Source organism: Myotis daubentonii, chromosome 5 (assembly GCF_963259705.1).
Source record: "Myotis daubentonii chromosome 5, mMyoDau2.1, whole genome shotgun sequence".
Lineage (NCBI taxonomy): Eukaryota > Metazoa > Chordata > Mammalia > Chiroptera > Vespertilionidae > Myotis > Myotis daubentonii.
Window position 1 is genome coordinate 34,723,959 of NC_081844.1, and position 17,780 is coordinate 34,741,738.

Consider the following 17,780-nt stretch of genomic DNA (forward strand, 5'->3'; position numbering starts at 1 on the left):
ACCCTCCGATCACCAATCACTGGATCGGCCCCTTGACCAGGCCTGAGGCCTCCGGCAGAGGTGTCAGGCCTGGGCAGGGGACCCCCAGCTCCCCGTGGTTGCAGGCTCCGCCCCTGCCCAGGCCTAACGCCTCTGGCTGAGGCGTCCGGCTCGGGCAGCATGGACCCGCAGCTGCAGCAGCCCCGCGATCGTGGGCTCCGCTTTAGGCCCAGGCAAGGGACCCCTAGCTCCTGGGACTGCCAGCTTCGACCGTGCCCAGCTCCCATCGCTGGCTCCATCCCTACTTCCTGCTATCACTGGCCAGGGTGGCAAAGGCGCCTGATTCTCCGATCATGGCTGGGGGGCAGGGCAAAGGCGGCCCCAGGGCCGCCTTTGCCCTGCCCCCCAGCTCTTAGCTCCCCCCTGGGTTTCCGATCACTGTCAGTGGCAGGGGGCTTCTTCCTGCTTTCCCGTTCACCTCCCTGCATTGTGCCTACATATGCAAATTAACCGCCATCTTGTTGGCAGTTAACTGCCAATCTTAGTTGGCAGTTAACTGCCAATCATAGTTGGCAGTTTATTTGCATATAGCCCTGATTAGCCAATGAAAAGGGTATCGTCGTACGCCAATTACCATTTTTCTCTTTTATTAGTGTAGATATATATATATGCAAATTAGGCCCAGATGCCACCGCCTCCGTAAAGGGTCAGTACCAGACAGGAAGAGGTTTCGCGTGCAGGTGAGGCCTGAAGTGGAGATGAGACAGAGACAGGGGGCTGACGAGCCACCAACCACCCGGACCTAGAGCAGACAGGAACAGGGACAGGGGGCCGGCCCACAGCCTCCATGGCTGAGCGCAGGCCCAGAGAGGAGATGGCAGGCCCGCCTCCCATGGAAGCAGCGCAGCTCCCACCTGGCTTCTGTGGAAGCAGCATGGCTCCCGGCAGCGTGCTGCGGTTCCCGCGGGCTCCCATGGAAGCAGCGGCTGCCTATTGCGCTTGTGCGATATTGCGCAATGGGCTACTAGTAATAATAATAAGATACCTGGGAATAAACTTTATCAAGGAGGTAAAAGACCTATACTTGGAAAACTACAGGACCTTGAAAAAATAAATACAGGAAGATACAAACGGAAGAATATACTGTGTTCATGGATTGGAAAAATTAACATCATTAAAATGTCCAAACTACCCAAATCTATAGCAATCTATAGGTTCAACACAATCCTTATTAACATACCAATGGCATATTTCACAGATCTACAACAAATACTTCAAAAATTTATATGGAACCAAAAAGACTTCGAATAGCTGCCATAATCTCGAGAAAGAAGAACAAAGTAAGAGGGATCAAAATACGGAATATAAAATTGTGCTACAAAGCCATTGTAATCAAAACAGCCTGGTATTGGCAAAGAACTGGCATATAGACCAATGGAATGGAACAGAGACCCCAGAAACTGACCCAAGCCATCGAGTATAATGGCCATATGCTCAATATTTGACAAAGGAGGCAAGAGCATACAATAAAGACAGTCTCTTTAATAAATGGTGTTAGGAAAACTGGACAGGTACATGCAAACAAAAACAAAAACAAAAAACAAAGAAACACCATACACAAGAATAAACTCAAAATGGATAAAAGACTTTAATGTAAGTCCTGAAACCATAAAAATTTTAGAAGAAACCATAGGCAGCAAATCCCAGACATCTCTTGTAGCAGTATGTTTACCAGTACATCTCCAAGGGCAAGGGAAACCAAGGAGAAAATAAATAGGACTACATCAAACTAAAAAGCTTCTTCACAGTAAAAGAAACCATCAGCAAAATGAAAAGGGATCCCATTGCATGGGAGAAAATATTTGCCAGTGATACATCTGATAAGAAGTTAATTTCCAAAATATATAAATAACTCATACAACTTAACAAAAGATAAACAATCCAATTAAAAAACGGTCAGAGGACCTATATGGACACTTCTCCAAAGAGGACATACAAATGACCAAGAGACATATGAAAAAATGCTCAAAGTCACTAATCATCAGAGAGAGACAAATTAAAACTGCAGTGAGGTATCACCTCATACCTGCCAGAATGGCTACTATTAAAAAGTCTAAGCGATGGACACAGACAACAGGGGACGATGGTGAGGGTGAGGGCAGGACTGAGGGGATGGAGGGACAATGGAGGGATAGGGACACATTTGTAATACCTTAATTAATAAAGAAAAAAAATAAGTCAAAAAACAAGTACTAACGAGGATGTGGAGAGAAGGGAACCCTCGTACACTGCTGGTGGGAATGCAGACTGGTGCAGCCACTAGAGAAAACAGTATGGCAGTTCCTCAAAAAATTTAAAATGGAACTGCCATTTGACCCAGTGATCCCACTCCTGGGAATATATCCTAAGAAGCTGGAAACACCAATCAGAAAGAATGTATGCACCCCTGTGTTCATAGCAGCATTATTTACAATAGCTAAGATCTGGAAACAGCCCAAGAGCCCATCAGTAGATGAGTGGATAAAAAAGCTGTGGTGTATCCACACAATGGAATACTATGCAGCTGTAAAAAAGAAGGATCTCTTACTCTGAGACAGCATGGATGGACTTCGAGAGTATTATGCTAAGCAAAATAAGCCAGTTAGAGAAAGACAAATATTACATGACCTCACTAATATGTGGAATCTAATGAACAAAATAAACTGACAAACAAAATAGGTCCAGAGACATGGAAGCATGGAACAAACTGAGGAATCTCAGAGGGAAGTTGGGGTGGGGTTGGGGGTGGAGGTGGGGAGTGGGAGTTGGGTGGAAGGGGTGAATGGCGGCGGGGAGGGAGAGGAAGGGACATCTGTAATATTTTCAACAATAAAGGTAAATTTGAAAAATAGTAAAAATGCAGCTGGAATAAAATTAAGTCCTCTTACCTTAAAATAGGGAGGCCTGGAATTCCAAGTGAAACTCACCCAAGACCACTCAATGCAAAACGATGAGCTTGTGGGGGGCACAATAGACCCCTTGCTGGATACTAGCACTGGGTCTGGGTCCACGGGATGGTCCTGGGTGGGCTTCTTTGGAATCCTGCCACACGACGCCAAGTAAATGTCAATGTAAGAAACATTCAAACCTATAAAGAATTTTTTGTGAGTTTTTTTTAGCCAAACTGATAAAAATTGCCAGGAAGCAAAATCTCAATGGATTGGGAAAATACTCCAAAGAATGGCAGTTTTGCACCTTGTTTTATATATTACAACCCAAAGAGGAGGCATAAGTGGGTTACATGAAATCCATTGGTGATAGATTAGGGAGGCGGGAGAAAGCAAAGTGGAGAGGATGGAGGGTGGGGAGGAAGAAAGCAACTTCTGGGATTAGATAAAAAGTAAAATGATAGACACACACTTCTCTTACATAATTCACAATTAACACGAAAACAATAACAATGAGAGGATTTGTGGTTGGGTGGGGTGTGGTCCCGATAAAGGGAAGTTACCCTACATTCCAAAGGTGTGTTATGGTGATGTAAAAAGTCAATAGGCCCAATTAAGGTGAAGATTCTGTCAGGGAAGATTCTAGCTAGGACGACTACCTGCCACGAACTGCTTTTTAAAAAAATTTCTATTGTTGACATTATTACAGATGTCTCCCATTTTCTCCCTTTTTGCCCCCCTCAATTCCCCAGGCCTTCCCCTTGCTATTGTCTGTGTCCATGGGCTATGCTTATATATGCTTATATGATTTTTGGTTAATCTCTTCCTGCCCCCCACACCACATGCGTGCGAGTGTATGTGTGTGTGCATACACACACACACACACACTCACACACACACACACACACACACAGGTCTGTTATTCTGTTCCATGCATCCATACCTCTGGACTTATTTTGTTCATCAGTTTATTTTGTTCTTTAGATTCCATTTATAAATGAGATCATGTGATATTTGTCTTTCTCTAACTGGCTTATTTCACTTAGCATAGTATTCCCCAGGTCCATCCATGTTGTCTCAAAGAGTAAGAAATCCTTTTTTACAGCTTCACAGTATTCCAATGTGTGAATGCGCCACAGCTTTTTAATCCACTCATCTACTGATGGGCACTTGGGCTGCTTTCAAATCTTGGCTATCCTATCTAATATCTAATTATCTAATAATAGACAAAGATTGAAATTAACCATACCTCCGCTACACTTCCCATTGGCTAATCAGCGAGATATGCAAATTAACCGCCAACCAAGATGGCGGCCGGCAGCCACGCAGCTGAAGTGAGCAGGAGGCTTGCTTGCTCCAGTGATGGAGGAAGCCAAGCTTCCTCCCTGCTGTGACCAGGCTCTGAGCTCAACTCTAAGCAACAAAGTTGCAATTATAGAAGCTAAACAAACCCCAGATACCTGCTTTCAGCAGGCCGTGGCCTCAGACTGGAGCAGCAACAAAGTTTCAATTATAGAAGGTAAATAAATCCCAGAATAAAAGAAAAAAGAAAAAAAGGAGAGGCTGGGAGCTTCAGTCGCTGGCGGGCTTGGCCAGCCTGAAAACCCTCAGCCCCTCATCCAGACTGGCCAGGCATCCCAGTGGGGACCCCCACCCTAAAGGGAGTGTGGCCAGCCTGAAAACAGCCATCAGTTCCTCACCCAGGCTGGCCAGGCACCCAAGCGGGACCCCCCACCCTGATCTGGGACACCCTTCAGGGCAAACCAGCTGGCCCCTACCCGTGCACCAGGCCTCTATCCTATAAAGTAGAAGGGTAATATGCAAACTGACCCTAACAGCAGAACAACTGGGAATGACTGGTCACTATGACACACACTGACTACCAGGGGGCAGACGCTCAATGCAGGAGCTGCCCTGTGTGGTCAGTGCGCTCCCACATGGGGGAGCTCTGCTTAGCCACAAGCCAGGCTGATGGCTGCCAGTACAGCAGTGGTGGTGGGAGCCTCTCCTGCCTCCTCAGCAGCGCTAAGGATGTCTGACTGCAGCTTAGGTCTGCTCCCCGCTGAAAAGTGGACATCCCTCAAGGGCTGCCCAGCTGCCAGAGGGATGTCTGATTGCCATCTTAGGCCCAATCCCTTGGGGAGCAGGTCTCAGCCAGCAGGTGGTCATCCCCTGAGGGGTCCCAGACTGCGAGACGGCACAGGCTGGGCTGAGGGACCCCTCCCCCCAGTGCACAAATTTTTGTGCACCAGGCCTCTAGTTATAAATAACACTGCAATGAACATAGGGGTGCATATATTCTTTCTGATTGTTTTTGGGGGTTTCTTAAGATATATTCCCAGAAGTGGGATTGCTGGGTCAAATGGAAGCTCCATTTAAAAATTTTTGAGGAACCTACATCCTTTTTTCTATAGTGGCTATACCAATCTTCATTCCACCAGCAGTGTACTATGATTCCCTTTTCTCCACATCCTTGCCTGCATGGCTGTTTGTTGATTTATTGATGGTAGCCATTCTGGCATCTGTGAAGTGATAACTTGTGGTTTTAATTTGCATCTCTCTGATGATTATTGACTTTGAGCATTTTTTTAATGTGTCTATTGACCATCTGTATGTCCTCTTTGGAGAAATGTCCATTTAGGTCCTTTGCCCATTTTTAAATTGGATTGTTTGTCTTCCTGGTGTTGATGTGTATGAGTTCTTTGTATTGTTTGGAAATTAAACCCTTATCAGATGTATCATTGATGAATATGTTTTCCCATACCATAGGTTTCCTTTTCATTTTGTTAATAGTTTCTTTTGCTGTGCAGAAGCTTTTCTAGTTTGATGTAGTCCCATTTGTTAATTTTTTCACTTGTTTCCCTTGCCTAAGCATTGTGTCTGTGTAAATACTGATACATAAGATGTCTGAGATTTTACTGCTTATGCTTTTCTTTTAGGATTTTTATGGTTTCTCAACTTACATTAAAGTCTTTTATCCATTTTGAGATTATTATTGTGTATGGCTTAAGTTTATGGTCTAGTTCAGTGGTTGGCAAACTGCGGCTCGGCAAACCACGGCTCACGAGCCACATTGCGGCTCTTTGGCCCCTTGAGTGTGGCTCTTCCACAAAATACTGACTTCTGTGCATGGGCCACAAAGTTTCAAAAGCACTGTACGTGCGCGCCTGCATGTGGTATTTTGTGGAAGAGCCACACTCAAGGGGCCAAAGAGCCACATGTGGCTTGCGAGCCGCGGTTTGCCGACCATGGGTCTAGTTTCATTTTTTTGCATGTACCTGTCCAATTTTCCCAACATCATTTATTGAAGAAACTATCTTTACTCCATTGTATGCTCTTGCCTCCTCTGTCAAATGTTAATTGAGCATAATGGCTTGGGTTGATTTCTGGGGTCTCTGTTCTGTTCCATTGACCTATATGCCTGTTCTTGTGCCAATACCAAGCTGTTTTGATTACAATGGCTTTGTAGTATAGTTTGCTATCTGGTATTGTGATCCCTCAATCTTTGTTCTTCTTTCTCAAGATTGCTATTCAGGTTCTTTTTGGCTCCATATAAATTTTTGGAGTATTTGTTGTAGATATGTGAAATATGCCAGTGGTATTTTAATAGGGTTTGTGTTGAATCTGTAGATTGTTCTGGGTAGTTTGGACATTTTAGTTATGTTAATTTTTCTTATCCATGAACATGGTACACTTCCACTTTTTTGTGTCTTCCTCTATTTCCTTTTTCAATGTTCTATAGTTTTCTGAGTACAGGTCTTTTACCTCCTTGGTTAACTTTATTCCTCAATATTTTTTATTGTTGTTGTTGCAATGGTAAATGGAATATTTTTTAGTTTCTCTTTCTGAGGGTTCATTATTGGTGTATAAAAATGCCATTGAGAGAAACCAAGATGGTGGCATAAGTAAACACTGGAAATAGCTGCCTCCCACAACAACTTCAAAAATACAACGAAAAGACAAAACAGACATCATCCAGAACTACAAGAAGGCTGGCTGAGTGGAAATTCTACAGCTTGAAGGAAAGAGAAAAAAGCACACTTCCATGAGACTCAGAGGAGCTGCGGAAGTAAAGTGCAGAGGTACGGAGGCTGGAGCGCGCGCGGAAAGGGGCTGGCAACTGAGGATGTGGCTGTCTTTTTGAATTGGGAGGGAGTCACAAGCTCCCGACTGCTCTGAACTCCAGTTCCGGGAAGTCTCTGGGGACCCAGGACCATTACGGGGAGAAACTGGACTGTCTGGCAGCGGGCAGAACTCGGAACTTGAGGGCGGCTTTCCCTCAGAGGTGCTTGCAGCAATTACCGGGACACTGAGACATGGGGCCTCTTAGGGCAGGGCTGAGGATCAGCCATAGCTGCTTGCTCCGCCCTGTTGATTCCCTGAGACCCCGCCCCACCCAAGCTGCGGCAGAGGCTTTTGCATATGAATGCCATGGCACTTTGCAATCTTAAAATTACCTAACACACTGCAGCTGGGCCAGACAGACCCAGAACTTCCAAGAGAAGGCCCAAGGCCCCACAGCAGCTTGCATTGCTTCACAGCTGGGCCTCATCTGGGCACCTCCAAACCCCAAAAAAGGAAGGGGAATCTGCAGATCTCCTCGTAGCTCCTGCTGGGTAGCCTCAGGCAGAGGCTAAATTAGCACCTCCTTAAATCCAAGAGCCAGTGTACCCAGTGGTCAGAGTGGGACCATCCAGATTACAACTCCTCAGATTCATAAGGGACACACTCAGGGGGCAGACTCAGTGAGCACCAAAGCCTCACTGAAGCAAGTCTTGCCCCAGAAGGGTGTCTTCAGCACAGAAGTTCTCCCACTGTAGACACAGCTGATTCTCACAGCCAATTGGCCTGGAGGTCAATTCCTCCCAGTGATACCTACTACAATCAAGGCTTAACTACAAAAAGACTGTGCACAAAGCCCACAAAGGGGTGCACCAAGAGTGTCCACCTCAGGTAATTGTGGAGGCTGAGCCACTGGGCCCTATAGGACACCTAGCACACAAAGCCACTCTACCAACACAGAGAAGCATAAAAAATGCGGAGACAAAGAAACAAGTCACAAATGACAAAAATGGAGGAAAGCAAATGACTGGATATACAGTTCAAAACCATGGTTATAAGGTTTTTCAAGAATTTTCTGGAAACCGCTGATAAATTTAGTGAGACCCTAGAGGATATGAAAAAAGACCAACTAGAAATTAAGCATACACTGACTGAAATAAAGAATAATATACAGAGATCCAACAGCAGACTAGAGGATCCCAAGAATCAAGTCAAAGATTTGAAATATGAAGAAACAAAAAATACCCAACCGGGAAAGAAAAAAGAAAAAAGATTCCAAAAATATGAAGATAGTGTAAGGAGCCTCTGGGAAAACTTCAAGCGTACCAACATCAGAATTATGGTGGTGCCAGAAGAAGGGAGAGAGCAAGATATTGAAAACCTATTTGGAGAAATAATGACAGAAAACTTCCCCTACCTGGTGAAAGAAATAGACTTACAAGTCCAGGAAGCGCAGAGAACCCCAAACAAAAGGAATCCAAAGAGGACCACACCAAGACACATCATAGTTAAAATGCCAAGAGCAAAAGACAAAGAGAGCATCTTAAAAGCAGCAAGAGAAAGACAGTCAGTTACCTACAAGGAAGTAGCCACATGACTGTCAGCTGATTTCTCAACAGAAACTATGCAGGCCAGAAGGGAGTGGCAAGAAATATTCAAAGTGATGAATGCCAAGAACCTACAACCAAGATTACTTTATCCAGCAAAGCTATCATTCAGAATTGAAGGTCAGAAAAAGAGCTTCACAGATAAGAAAAAGCTAAAGGAGTTCATCACCACCAAACCAGTATTATATGAAATGCTGAAAGGTATTCTTTAAGAAGAGGAAGAAGAAAAAGGTAAAGATAAAAATTATGAACAGCAAATAGATATCTATCAACAAGTGAATCTAAAATTCAAGTGAATAAAAAATCTGATGAACAGAGTAAACTGGTGAATATAATAGAACCAGGGGCATGGAAAGGGATTGGACTGACAATTCTTGGGGGGAAAGTGGTGTGGGGGTGCAGGAAGAGACTGGACAAAAATCGTACACCTATGGATGAGGACAGCGGCAGGGGTAAGGACAAAGGGTGGGGTGGGAACTGGGAGGAGGAGAGCTATGGGGGGAAAAAAGAGGAACAACTGTAATAATCTGAACAATATAGATTTAATTTTTAAAAAAATGCCATTGATTTCCAGGTGTTAATTTTCTATCCTGCTACTTTGTGAATTTATTTATTATATATAGCAGGGTTGTTGTTTTTTTGGAGTCTTTAGGGTTTTCTATGTACAATATCATATCATTTGTGAATAATTACAGTTTTACTTCCTCCATTCCAATTTGGATGCCTTTCATTTTTTCTTCATGTCTGATCTCTGTGGCTAGGACTTCCAGTGGAAAGAGTGGTGAAAGCTAACATCCTTGTCTTGTTTCTGACCTTAAGGAAAATGCTTTCAGTGTTCTCCCACTGAGTATGATGTTGGCTGTAGGTTTGTCATATAGACCATGCACTGTTTTTGGTTAAAAAGTTTTCAATTTCAGACCATCCTATGTGGCTATTTTAGGTGTCTGAGTTTGTAAGGCCACCACCCACACCTCCCCTGAGCTTGTCAGGTTTAGTATGTGGCCCCTTTTTGTCCACAGGTCTGTGCTGACTCTTGGCAGCATTGAGTTGCAGTACACTCACCTGTTGGCCAGTTGGGGTGGCAACAACACTCGTCTTCTGCCCCACACTGCCACACCCAGGTCTGTTTAGCTTTCCTTCCTTCCAGCCTCCCCCACTCACTCATACCAAAACATTCCCCAAGGAGGGTAAATTACTTTGCCTTCAGTTTATCATAGGACAGATCTGCTGCTTTCAGCTGCTCTGCCCAATACATTATTAGCTATGAATGTATGCATTCAATATGTAAAGAATCCCTTTGGGGGACAGGTAATGAGTTTTAGATATAATCGTAAGTTTCAATTGTTCAGTTGTGTGAAAGTCACTAACAGATTATTGTAGTTAACAGTGTGAGATTACATTTCATATATAGTTAATGATTTGTGGGAGCCTGAGGAGGTTGCAAAATATATGCAATGTAATCTGATTTACTGGAGGGGGAATGGGAAGTTATGGTTTAATGTGTATAGAGTTTCAGGTTGGCAAAGATTTGAAGATGAAAAAGTTCTGGAGATGGATGGTGGTGATGGTTGCACAACAATGCAGATGTATTACTTAATGCCACTGAGCTGTACACTTAAAAGTGGTTAAAATGTGCCCGGACAGTGTGGCTCAGTGGTTGAGCATCGACCTATGAACTAGGATGTCAAGTTCAATTCCCAGTCACGTCACATGGCCGGGTTGTGGGCTGGACCCCACTGGGGTCTTGCAGGAGGCAGCTGATCAATGATTCTCTCTCCTCATTGATATTTCCCTTTCTCTTCCTCTCTGAAATCAATAAAAATATATATATCTTTAAAAGTGGTTAAAATGGTCAGTTTTATGTCATGTATGTTTTACTACAACAAAACATGATTGCTAAATTTCCAATTTTATTGAAAACTAAAATCAGTATTTTATTTGTAACTATTTTCTTTTGATGAGGAGTTTTAAGGTTTGTCTCTTTTAGCAACTCCTAACCATACTGTTCATTACATCTACATTGTGGTGGGCAGTTAGGCAGACATGAGCAGAGCAAAGACAACAACCATGTACAGGTCACCAGGGTGGAAAGCCCCAGGTGCCCAGCAATGGGGAAAACTGGGAAAATCAGGACTTTGCCCTCAGGGTAGCCTTTCCTCCCCTAGCATATGGCTGGTCATGAGGTTTAGACCCCCTGACCTCTCGTATTGCTGGTCATGTGTTCGGAACCTCCTTTGACCTTTCCTCCCCTGGCATGTTGCTAGTCATGTGGGTTAGACCCCCCCCCCCCCACCTACAGAGGGAATGAATAGGGGGGCCAGAGAATAGCCCTTAAGCATTAAGCCCCCAGGACATTGAGGTTCTGACCCTCAGTAAATACATGTAGGCATCAGGTGTATTTCAGCTCCAGCATCATCCTTGCTCTGCTCATGTCTGTCTAACTGCCTACCACAGATCTAAATAGTGTCTGTCCCCATTTGCCACTGTGAGGAAGTCCTTGGACATTTATGACATGTGTCTTTCAGAGGCTTTCTCAATGAAGTTTTCAAGAAAGGAGACCCGGATAGTTCCAGTTTCCGTCTCATGAGGGGAGAGATCATGTTTTCCCAGGTAAGGGACACCCTTGAGAAGGCATTCAGTGCCCACGTGCCCATCTCCCGCACTGACCATGCCCCTCTGAGGGCAGAGCCGTGTCTGCTTTACCCATGTACCCCTTATGCCTTTAACTCACAAGACGGGCTGGAAGCCCAAAGACACACAAAAGGGACATTTTAGGCTGGGTTATTGTCTTTTGGGGCCAAGCAGAGAGACATACCTCAATAACTGGGGAATTTCCAAACTTTTCAAGGTCTATGCCAGGGAGTTACAATAACCAAAGTAGCTTTTTTTAAAAAAAAAAAAACTGTGGTAAAATGTACATACCATAAAATCTACCAACTTGATTATATTTAAGTATACAGTTCAGTGGTGTTAATATATTTATATTGCATACCATCCATCTCCAGAACTCTTTATCTTGCAAAATTGAAATTCTATACCCATTAAACAATAGCTTTCTTTTTCTCTCTCCTCACCCTGTAACTGCTATTGAACTTTCTCTTTTTATGTATTTAGCTACTGCAGGTGCCTTATGTTTGTGGAATCATGCAATATTTGTCTTTGTGTAACTGGTTTATTTCATTTAGCATAATGTCTTCAGGGTTCATCTGTGGTGCAGCAGGGGACATGATGTGCTACCTTATAGGAGGGAATTATACTGTGATAAATGCTAATTAGGTTCCATTTGTATTTTAATATATATAACACATTTAGTTTACTCATTCATCCGTTGATGGACACTTGGGTGGTTTCCACCTTTGTGTTATTGTGAATAATGCTGCTATAAACATAGGTGTATTAATATATGTGTTTGAGACCTTGATTTCAGTTTTTTCTGGGTGTATATATATATACAGAAATGAAACTGCTGGATCATATGAGAGTTCCATTTTTAGTATTTGAGGAATCACCATGCTATTTTCCATAGCTACTACACCATTTTACATTCTCCCCCAACAGTATACAGTGGTTCCAATTTTTTCATGTCTTTGCCAACCCACATTACTTTCTGTTTATTTTTTATAGTGGTCATCATAAGAGTAGCTATTTTCAGATATTGCCACTGGGGAGGGTTCTTAACTAATAACTATATTATGTGTGGACTGTGGGGTCAGAGATCAGGATTTGAACCGTAGTTCCCCCTTATAGACTGAGTGACCTCAGCAACTTGCTTAAACCTCTCACAGTCTCAGTTTTGCCACCTATAAGATGAGAGTGATAATACTATCAATTTCACAGGTTGTTATTAAGCTTGAAAAGTGTTTAGCATAGTGCCTGGTGCAGAGTAAGTGCTCAAAAAATAATAGTTATTACTGATATTACAACCTCAATTATTTTTTAACAATGTAATCAGGATTGAAAACCATTTGAATTCTCTATTAGTGCCTCAAAGAAGAAAGGCTATTGAGAATCTACTCTATAAATACACAGATAAAACCATCTATATTTTAAAAAATTCTTATGACTTACAGCCACTTATAGGTCAGCCAGAGAACTTGGGGCTTACTGTAACAGGAAGCAAGAGCCCACTTTTTCTGTGAAGGCAAATGTGATCTTAGTGTGTGGAGTATAATGAATTGCACTTTAAAACTCTCTCTCTCTCTTACACACACAAACACACACACACACACACACACACACACACACACACACACAGATTGTGGCAACTAGTGAATGAAAACTGGAATGATATTGGGAATAAATGTTACTAAGCTTGAATCAATAAAAAAGCTGCAGTTAATACTGTTGGAAAGTAAGGAAAGAAAGAAGTACTATATATTTTCAATAAACATAGAAATTAGAGAGAGTTTCTAGTAATTGTAGTGAAAATCCTACACCCATTTAGTCTTCTTTAGCCTGTGTGTAGTTTCTAGGAAACTTGAATAAGTTAGAGGAAGTGGTCTGAAAAACCAGTTATACTATGATAAAGGCTACTTAGGTTCCATTTGTCTTTTAAAAAGTCACTAGAGGCCCAGTGCACAGATTCGTGTATGGGGGGGGTGGTTCCCTCAGCCTAGCCTTTATCATAGTATAACTGGTTTTTCAGACCACTTCCTCTAACTTATTCAAGTTTCCTAGAAACTACACACAGGCTAAAGAAGACTAAATGGATGTAGGATTTTCACTACAATTACTAGAAACTCTCTCTAATCTAGGATCCTTGGGGATATCCAAGTGCCGGTTTAGGCTCGATCCCCACAGGCCAGGCCTAAACCAGCAGTCAGACATCCCCCAAGGGGTGTAGCAGTGCGCCAAGCGGCAGGCGGCTAGGGAGGAGCCTGAGCCAACACTATGCTGCTTGCGTTCATCCTGACCTGCTGTGCCTGCTACTCTGCTGCGGAGTTGGGAGAGGCCATGGAGTCAGGAGAGGCTCCCACTGCTGCAGCTGTGCTGGCCAGCCATGAGCCTGGCTTCTGGCTGAGCAGCGCTCCCCCTAAGGGAGCACACTGACCACTGGGGGCAGCTCCTGCATTGAGTGTCTGACCCCTGGTGGTCAGTGTGCATCATAGTGACTGGTCAACCTGTCGCTCCAGGCATTCAGTCGTAATGGTCACTTAGGCTTTTATATATATAGACTAGTGGCCTGGTACACGAAATTCGTGCGGGGGGAAGAGAGGTGTCCCTCAGACTGGCCTGTACCCTCTGCAATCTGGGACCCCTTGGGGGATGTCTGACTGCCGGTTTAGGCCTGATCCCTAATCCTGGCTTGATTTCCCCTAACTGCCCCACCACCATGGCTTTGTCTGGAAGGACTCCTGGTCTAATTAGCATATTACCCTTTTATTAGTAGAGACTAGAGGCCCGGTGCACAAAAATTTGTGCACTTGGTGGGGGGGTCCCTCAGCCCACAAGGATCGGGCCTAAACCGGCAGCCGGACATCCCTCTTGCAACCTGGGACCGCTGGCTCCTAACCACTCTGCCTGCCAGCCTGCTTGCCTCCAACTGCCTCCCTGCCGGCCTTCTCATCCCCAACTGCCCCCCCTTGCCGGCCCGATCAACCCCAACTGCCCCCCCTGCTGGCCTGCTCACCCCCAACTGCCCCCCCCCCGCCAGCCTGCTTGCCCTCAATTGCCCCCCCTGCTGGCCTGATTGCTCCCAACTGCCCACCCCCCTGCCGGTCTGCTCGCCCCCAACTGGCCCCCCCTGCCGGCCTGCTCGCCCCCAACTGCCCTCCCCTCCTGGCTTGATTTCCCCTAACTGCCCCACCACCATGGCTTTGTCCGGAAGGACTCCTGGTCTAATTAGCATATTACCCTTTTATTAGTAGAGACTAGAGGCCCGGTGCACAAAAATTTGTGCACTTGGTGGCGGGGTCCCTCAGCCCGGCCTGTGCCCTCTCACAGTCTGGGACCCCTCGGGGAATGACCACCTGCTGGCTTAGGCCCGCTCCCCGGGGGATTGGGCCTAGGCTGGCAATCAGACATCCCTCTGGCAACCCGGGAGCCCTCGGAGGATGTCCACTTGCCAGGGGGGAGCAGGCCTAAGCTGCAGTCTGACATCCTTAGCTCTGCTGAGGAGGCGGGAGAGGCTACCACCACCACTGTACTGGTAGCCGTCAGCCTGGCTTGTGGCTGAGCAGAGCTCCCCCTGTGGGAGTGCACTGACCACCAGTGGGCAGCTCCTGCATTGAGCGTCTGCCCCCTTGTGGACAGTGGGTGTCATAGTGACCAGTTGTTCTGCTGTTAGGGTCAGTTTGCATATTACCCTTTTATTATATAGGATACCTTAGGAATGAATTCATCTTTTAGCTTTTATGTATATTGTACAAATAAAAAGTACAGAAAGTATATGGTTTGATGAGTTTTCATAAAATAAATACACCCTTGTCACCAGCACCCAGGAAAGAAATAAAACATTAGCCCCAGGCTGGTGTGGCTCAGTTGGTTGAGTGTTGTCCCATGCAATGAGAAGTCAGTGGTTCAATTCCTGGTCAGGGCACATGCCTGGGTTTTGAGCTTGATCCCCAGTAGGGGGCATGCAAGAGGCAGCCGATCAATGTTTCTCTCTCTCTCACCAATGTTTCTCTATCCCTCTCCCTTCCTCTCTCTCTAGAATCAATAAAACCTATTAAAAATAAATAAATAAAACATTATCATCACCAGTTACCACACTTAGCCCTCTAAGACTACCATGAGGACTCTAACCTTATAGATTACTTCTGCTTATTTTGTACTTCATGTAAATGGAATCATGTAGGCACACTCTTTTTTATCTGGCTCTTTTCCCTCAACATTATATTAATGAAAATTATAAATATGAAGTTGTAGATAGTTTTATTCTCTTTGCTGTATGATATTCCATCGTATGAATATACTTCAATTTCTTTTTCCATTCTGCTTCCTTTTTCTTCTTCTTCTTTTCCCTTGAGTGAGATGGAAAGGCTTTGGGAGAATTTGACCAGCAAAGTGATGTTATCTGACGTATATTTTTAAAACCTCCTCTGGCTATTACATGAATAGATCAAGAAGGCCAAGATTATTGTACAAAGACTACTTATGGAAGCTATTCGAAAATCCAGGAGAAAGATAATGGTGGCTTAAGCTAAGATAGTATTGGTAGAAGTGGTAAAAAGTAGTCAAATTCTGGGACTATTTTGATGGTAAATTCAACAGATTTTCCTGAATCGGGGCCAATCTGATGGATTGAATGATAGGCATGAGAGAGAAGTTAAGGATGACTCAGGCTTCTGGCCAAAGCAAACTGGAAGTATGGTTTGCTCTTAAATGGAAGAGGGATGATGGCTGTGGGGGTGGGGAAATCAGGTACTCAATTTGGGATATTTTAATTCTAAATGTTCATTGATATCCAAATAGATGTGGAATAGGCAGCTGGATATACAAACTCAGAGTTCAAGGAAGAGGTCCAGGTTGAATATAGATAAACATGCAAATTGGTGTCACACCAATACCCTTCCCATTGGCTAATAAGGGCGATATGCAAATTAACTGCCAGCCAAGATGGCAGCCGGCAGCCAGGCAGCTTGAAGCGAACATGAGGCTTGCTTGCTTCAGTGACGGAGGAAGCTAACGTTCCCCGCCTGCCTTGCCGGCCTCTGAGCTTGCAGTTTGAAACATTGTTACAAATATAGAAGCTAAACAAAACCCCAGAAACCTGCTTTCAGCCAGCCAGGATCTCAGAGCTGGAGTTGAAACAGTGTTTCGATTATAGAACCCAAACAAACCAGATACCTGCTTTCAGCAGCAGAGGCCTCAGAGCTGGAGCCAAGCCTCAGAGCTAAAGCTGGCCCAGAATTAAAAAAAAAAAAAAAAAAAAAAAAAAAAAAGCGGTTGGGAGCTTCAGTCACCCGCCAGCCTGAAAACAGCCCTCAGCCCCTCACCCAGACTGGCCAGGCACCCCAGTGGGGACCCCCACCCTGAAGGGGTGTGACCAGCTGCAAAAAGCCATCATCCCCTCATCCAGGCTGTCCAGGCACCCCAGTGGGGACCCCCACCCTGATCCAGGACACACTTCAGGGCAAACCAACCGGCCCCCACCCATGCACCAGGCCTCTATCCTATATAGTAAAAGGGTAATATGCCTCCCAGCACCAGGATCAGCGGAGCCGAGAGGCCTCCCGGCACCAGGATCAGCATGACAGGGGGCAGCACCCAACCCCCCTGATCGCCCTGTGGCTCTGTGTGTGCCAGGGGGCGGAGCCACAACCTCCCTATCCGCCCTGCTCTGTTCGTGACAGGGGAAGGCGCCCCAACCCCCTGATCACCCTGCGGCTCTGTGTGTGACAGGGTGGGGCGCCTCAACCCCCTGATTGGCCCTGCCCTGTGTGTGACAGGGTGCAGTGCCCCAACACCCCCCCCCCCCCCCGCCACGGGCCCTGCTCTGTGTGTGACGGGGTAGAGCCATAACCTCCCCATCGGCCCTGCCCTGAGTGTGACAGGGTGCGGCGCCCCAACCCCCTGATCCGCCCTGCTCTGTCTGTGACAGGGGGCGGTACCCCAACTCCCCAATCAGCCCTAATCTGTGAGTGACAGGGGGGAGCTCCTCAACCCCCTGATCGGCCCTGCTCTGTGCGTAACAGGGGGGAGCTCCCCAACCCCATGATGGGCCCTGCTCTGTGTGTGAAAGGGGGTGGCGCCGCAACCTCCCCATTGACCCTGCCTTGAGTGTGACACGGGGCGGTGCCCCGACCCCCCAATTGGCCCTGCTCTGAGCCCAACCAGGGGCTGCACCTAGGGATTGGGCCTGCCCTCTGCCACCCGGGAGCAGGCCTAAGCCAGCAGGTCGTTATCTCCTGAGGGGTCCCAGACTGCGAGAGGGCACAGGCTGGGCTAAGGGACCCCCCCCCCCCCGAGTGCACAAATTTTTGTGCACCGGGCTATATATATATATATATATATATATATATATATATATATATACACACATACATACATATTTACATCAGGTAGATGGTATTTTTCATACCATTGGACTTAATATGATCATGGAGAAAGACAGCATAAATGGAAGGAGCCAGAGGTCCTGGGTACTCTGATGTTAAAGGTCAGGTTGGTGAGAAGGACCCAGCAATCAGAGATGGATAATGCATCTAAATTAAAGAAGAAAATCAAGAGAGTGTGGAGTCCTAAAAGCCAAGAGGTTATCAAG

General features: G+C 45.5%; 1 protein-coding gene across 2 annotated transcripts in view; it reads left to right on the plus strand.

The window, feature by feature from the left end:
- LOC132235331 (bifunctional epoxide hydrolase 2-like) overlaps window positions 1-17,780 on the plus strand; it is a 66,893-nt gene that overhangs the window by 9,737 nt on the left and 39,376 nt on the right. For both annotated transcript variants that reach the window (XM_059697533.1, XM_059697532.1), the window contains exon 2: window positions 11,101-11,185. In XM_059697533.1, the coding sequence (XP_059553516.1) occupies window positions 11,101-11,185 (85 nt within the window). The remainder of the gene's footprint in view (window positions 1-11,100; window positions 11,186-17,780) is intronic.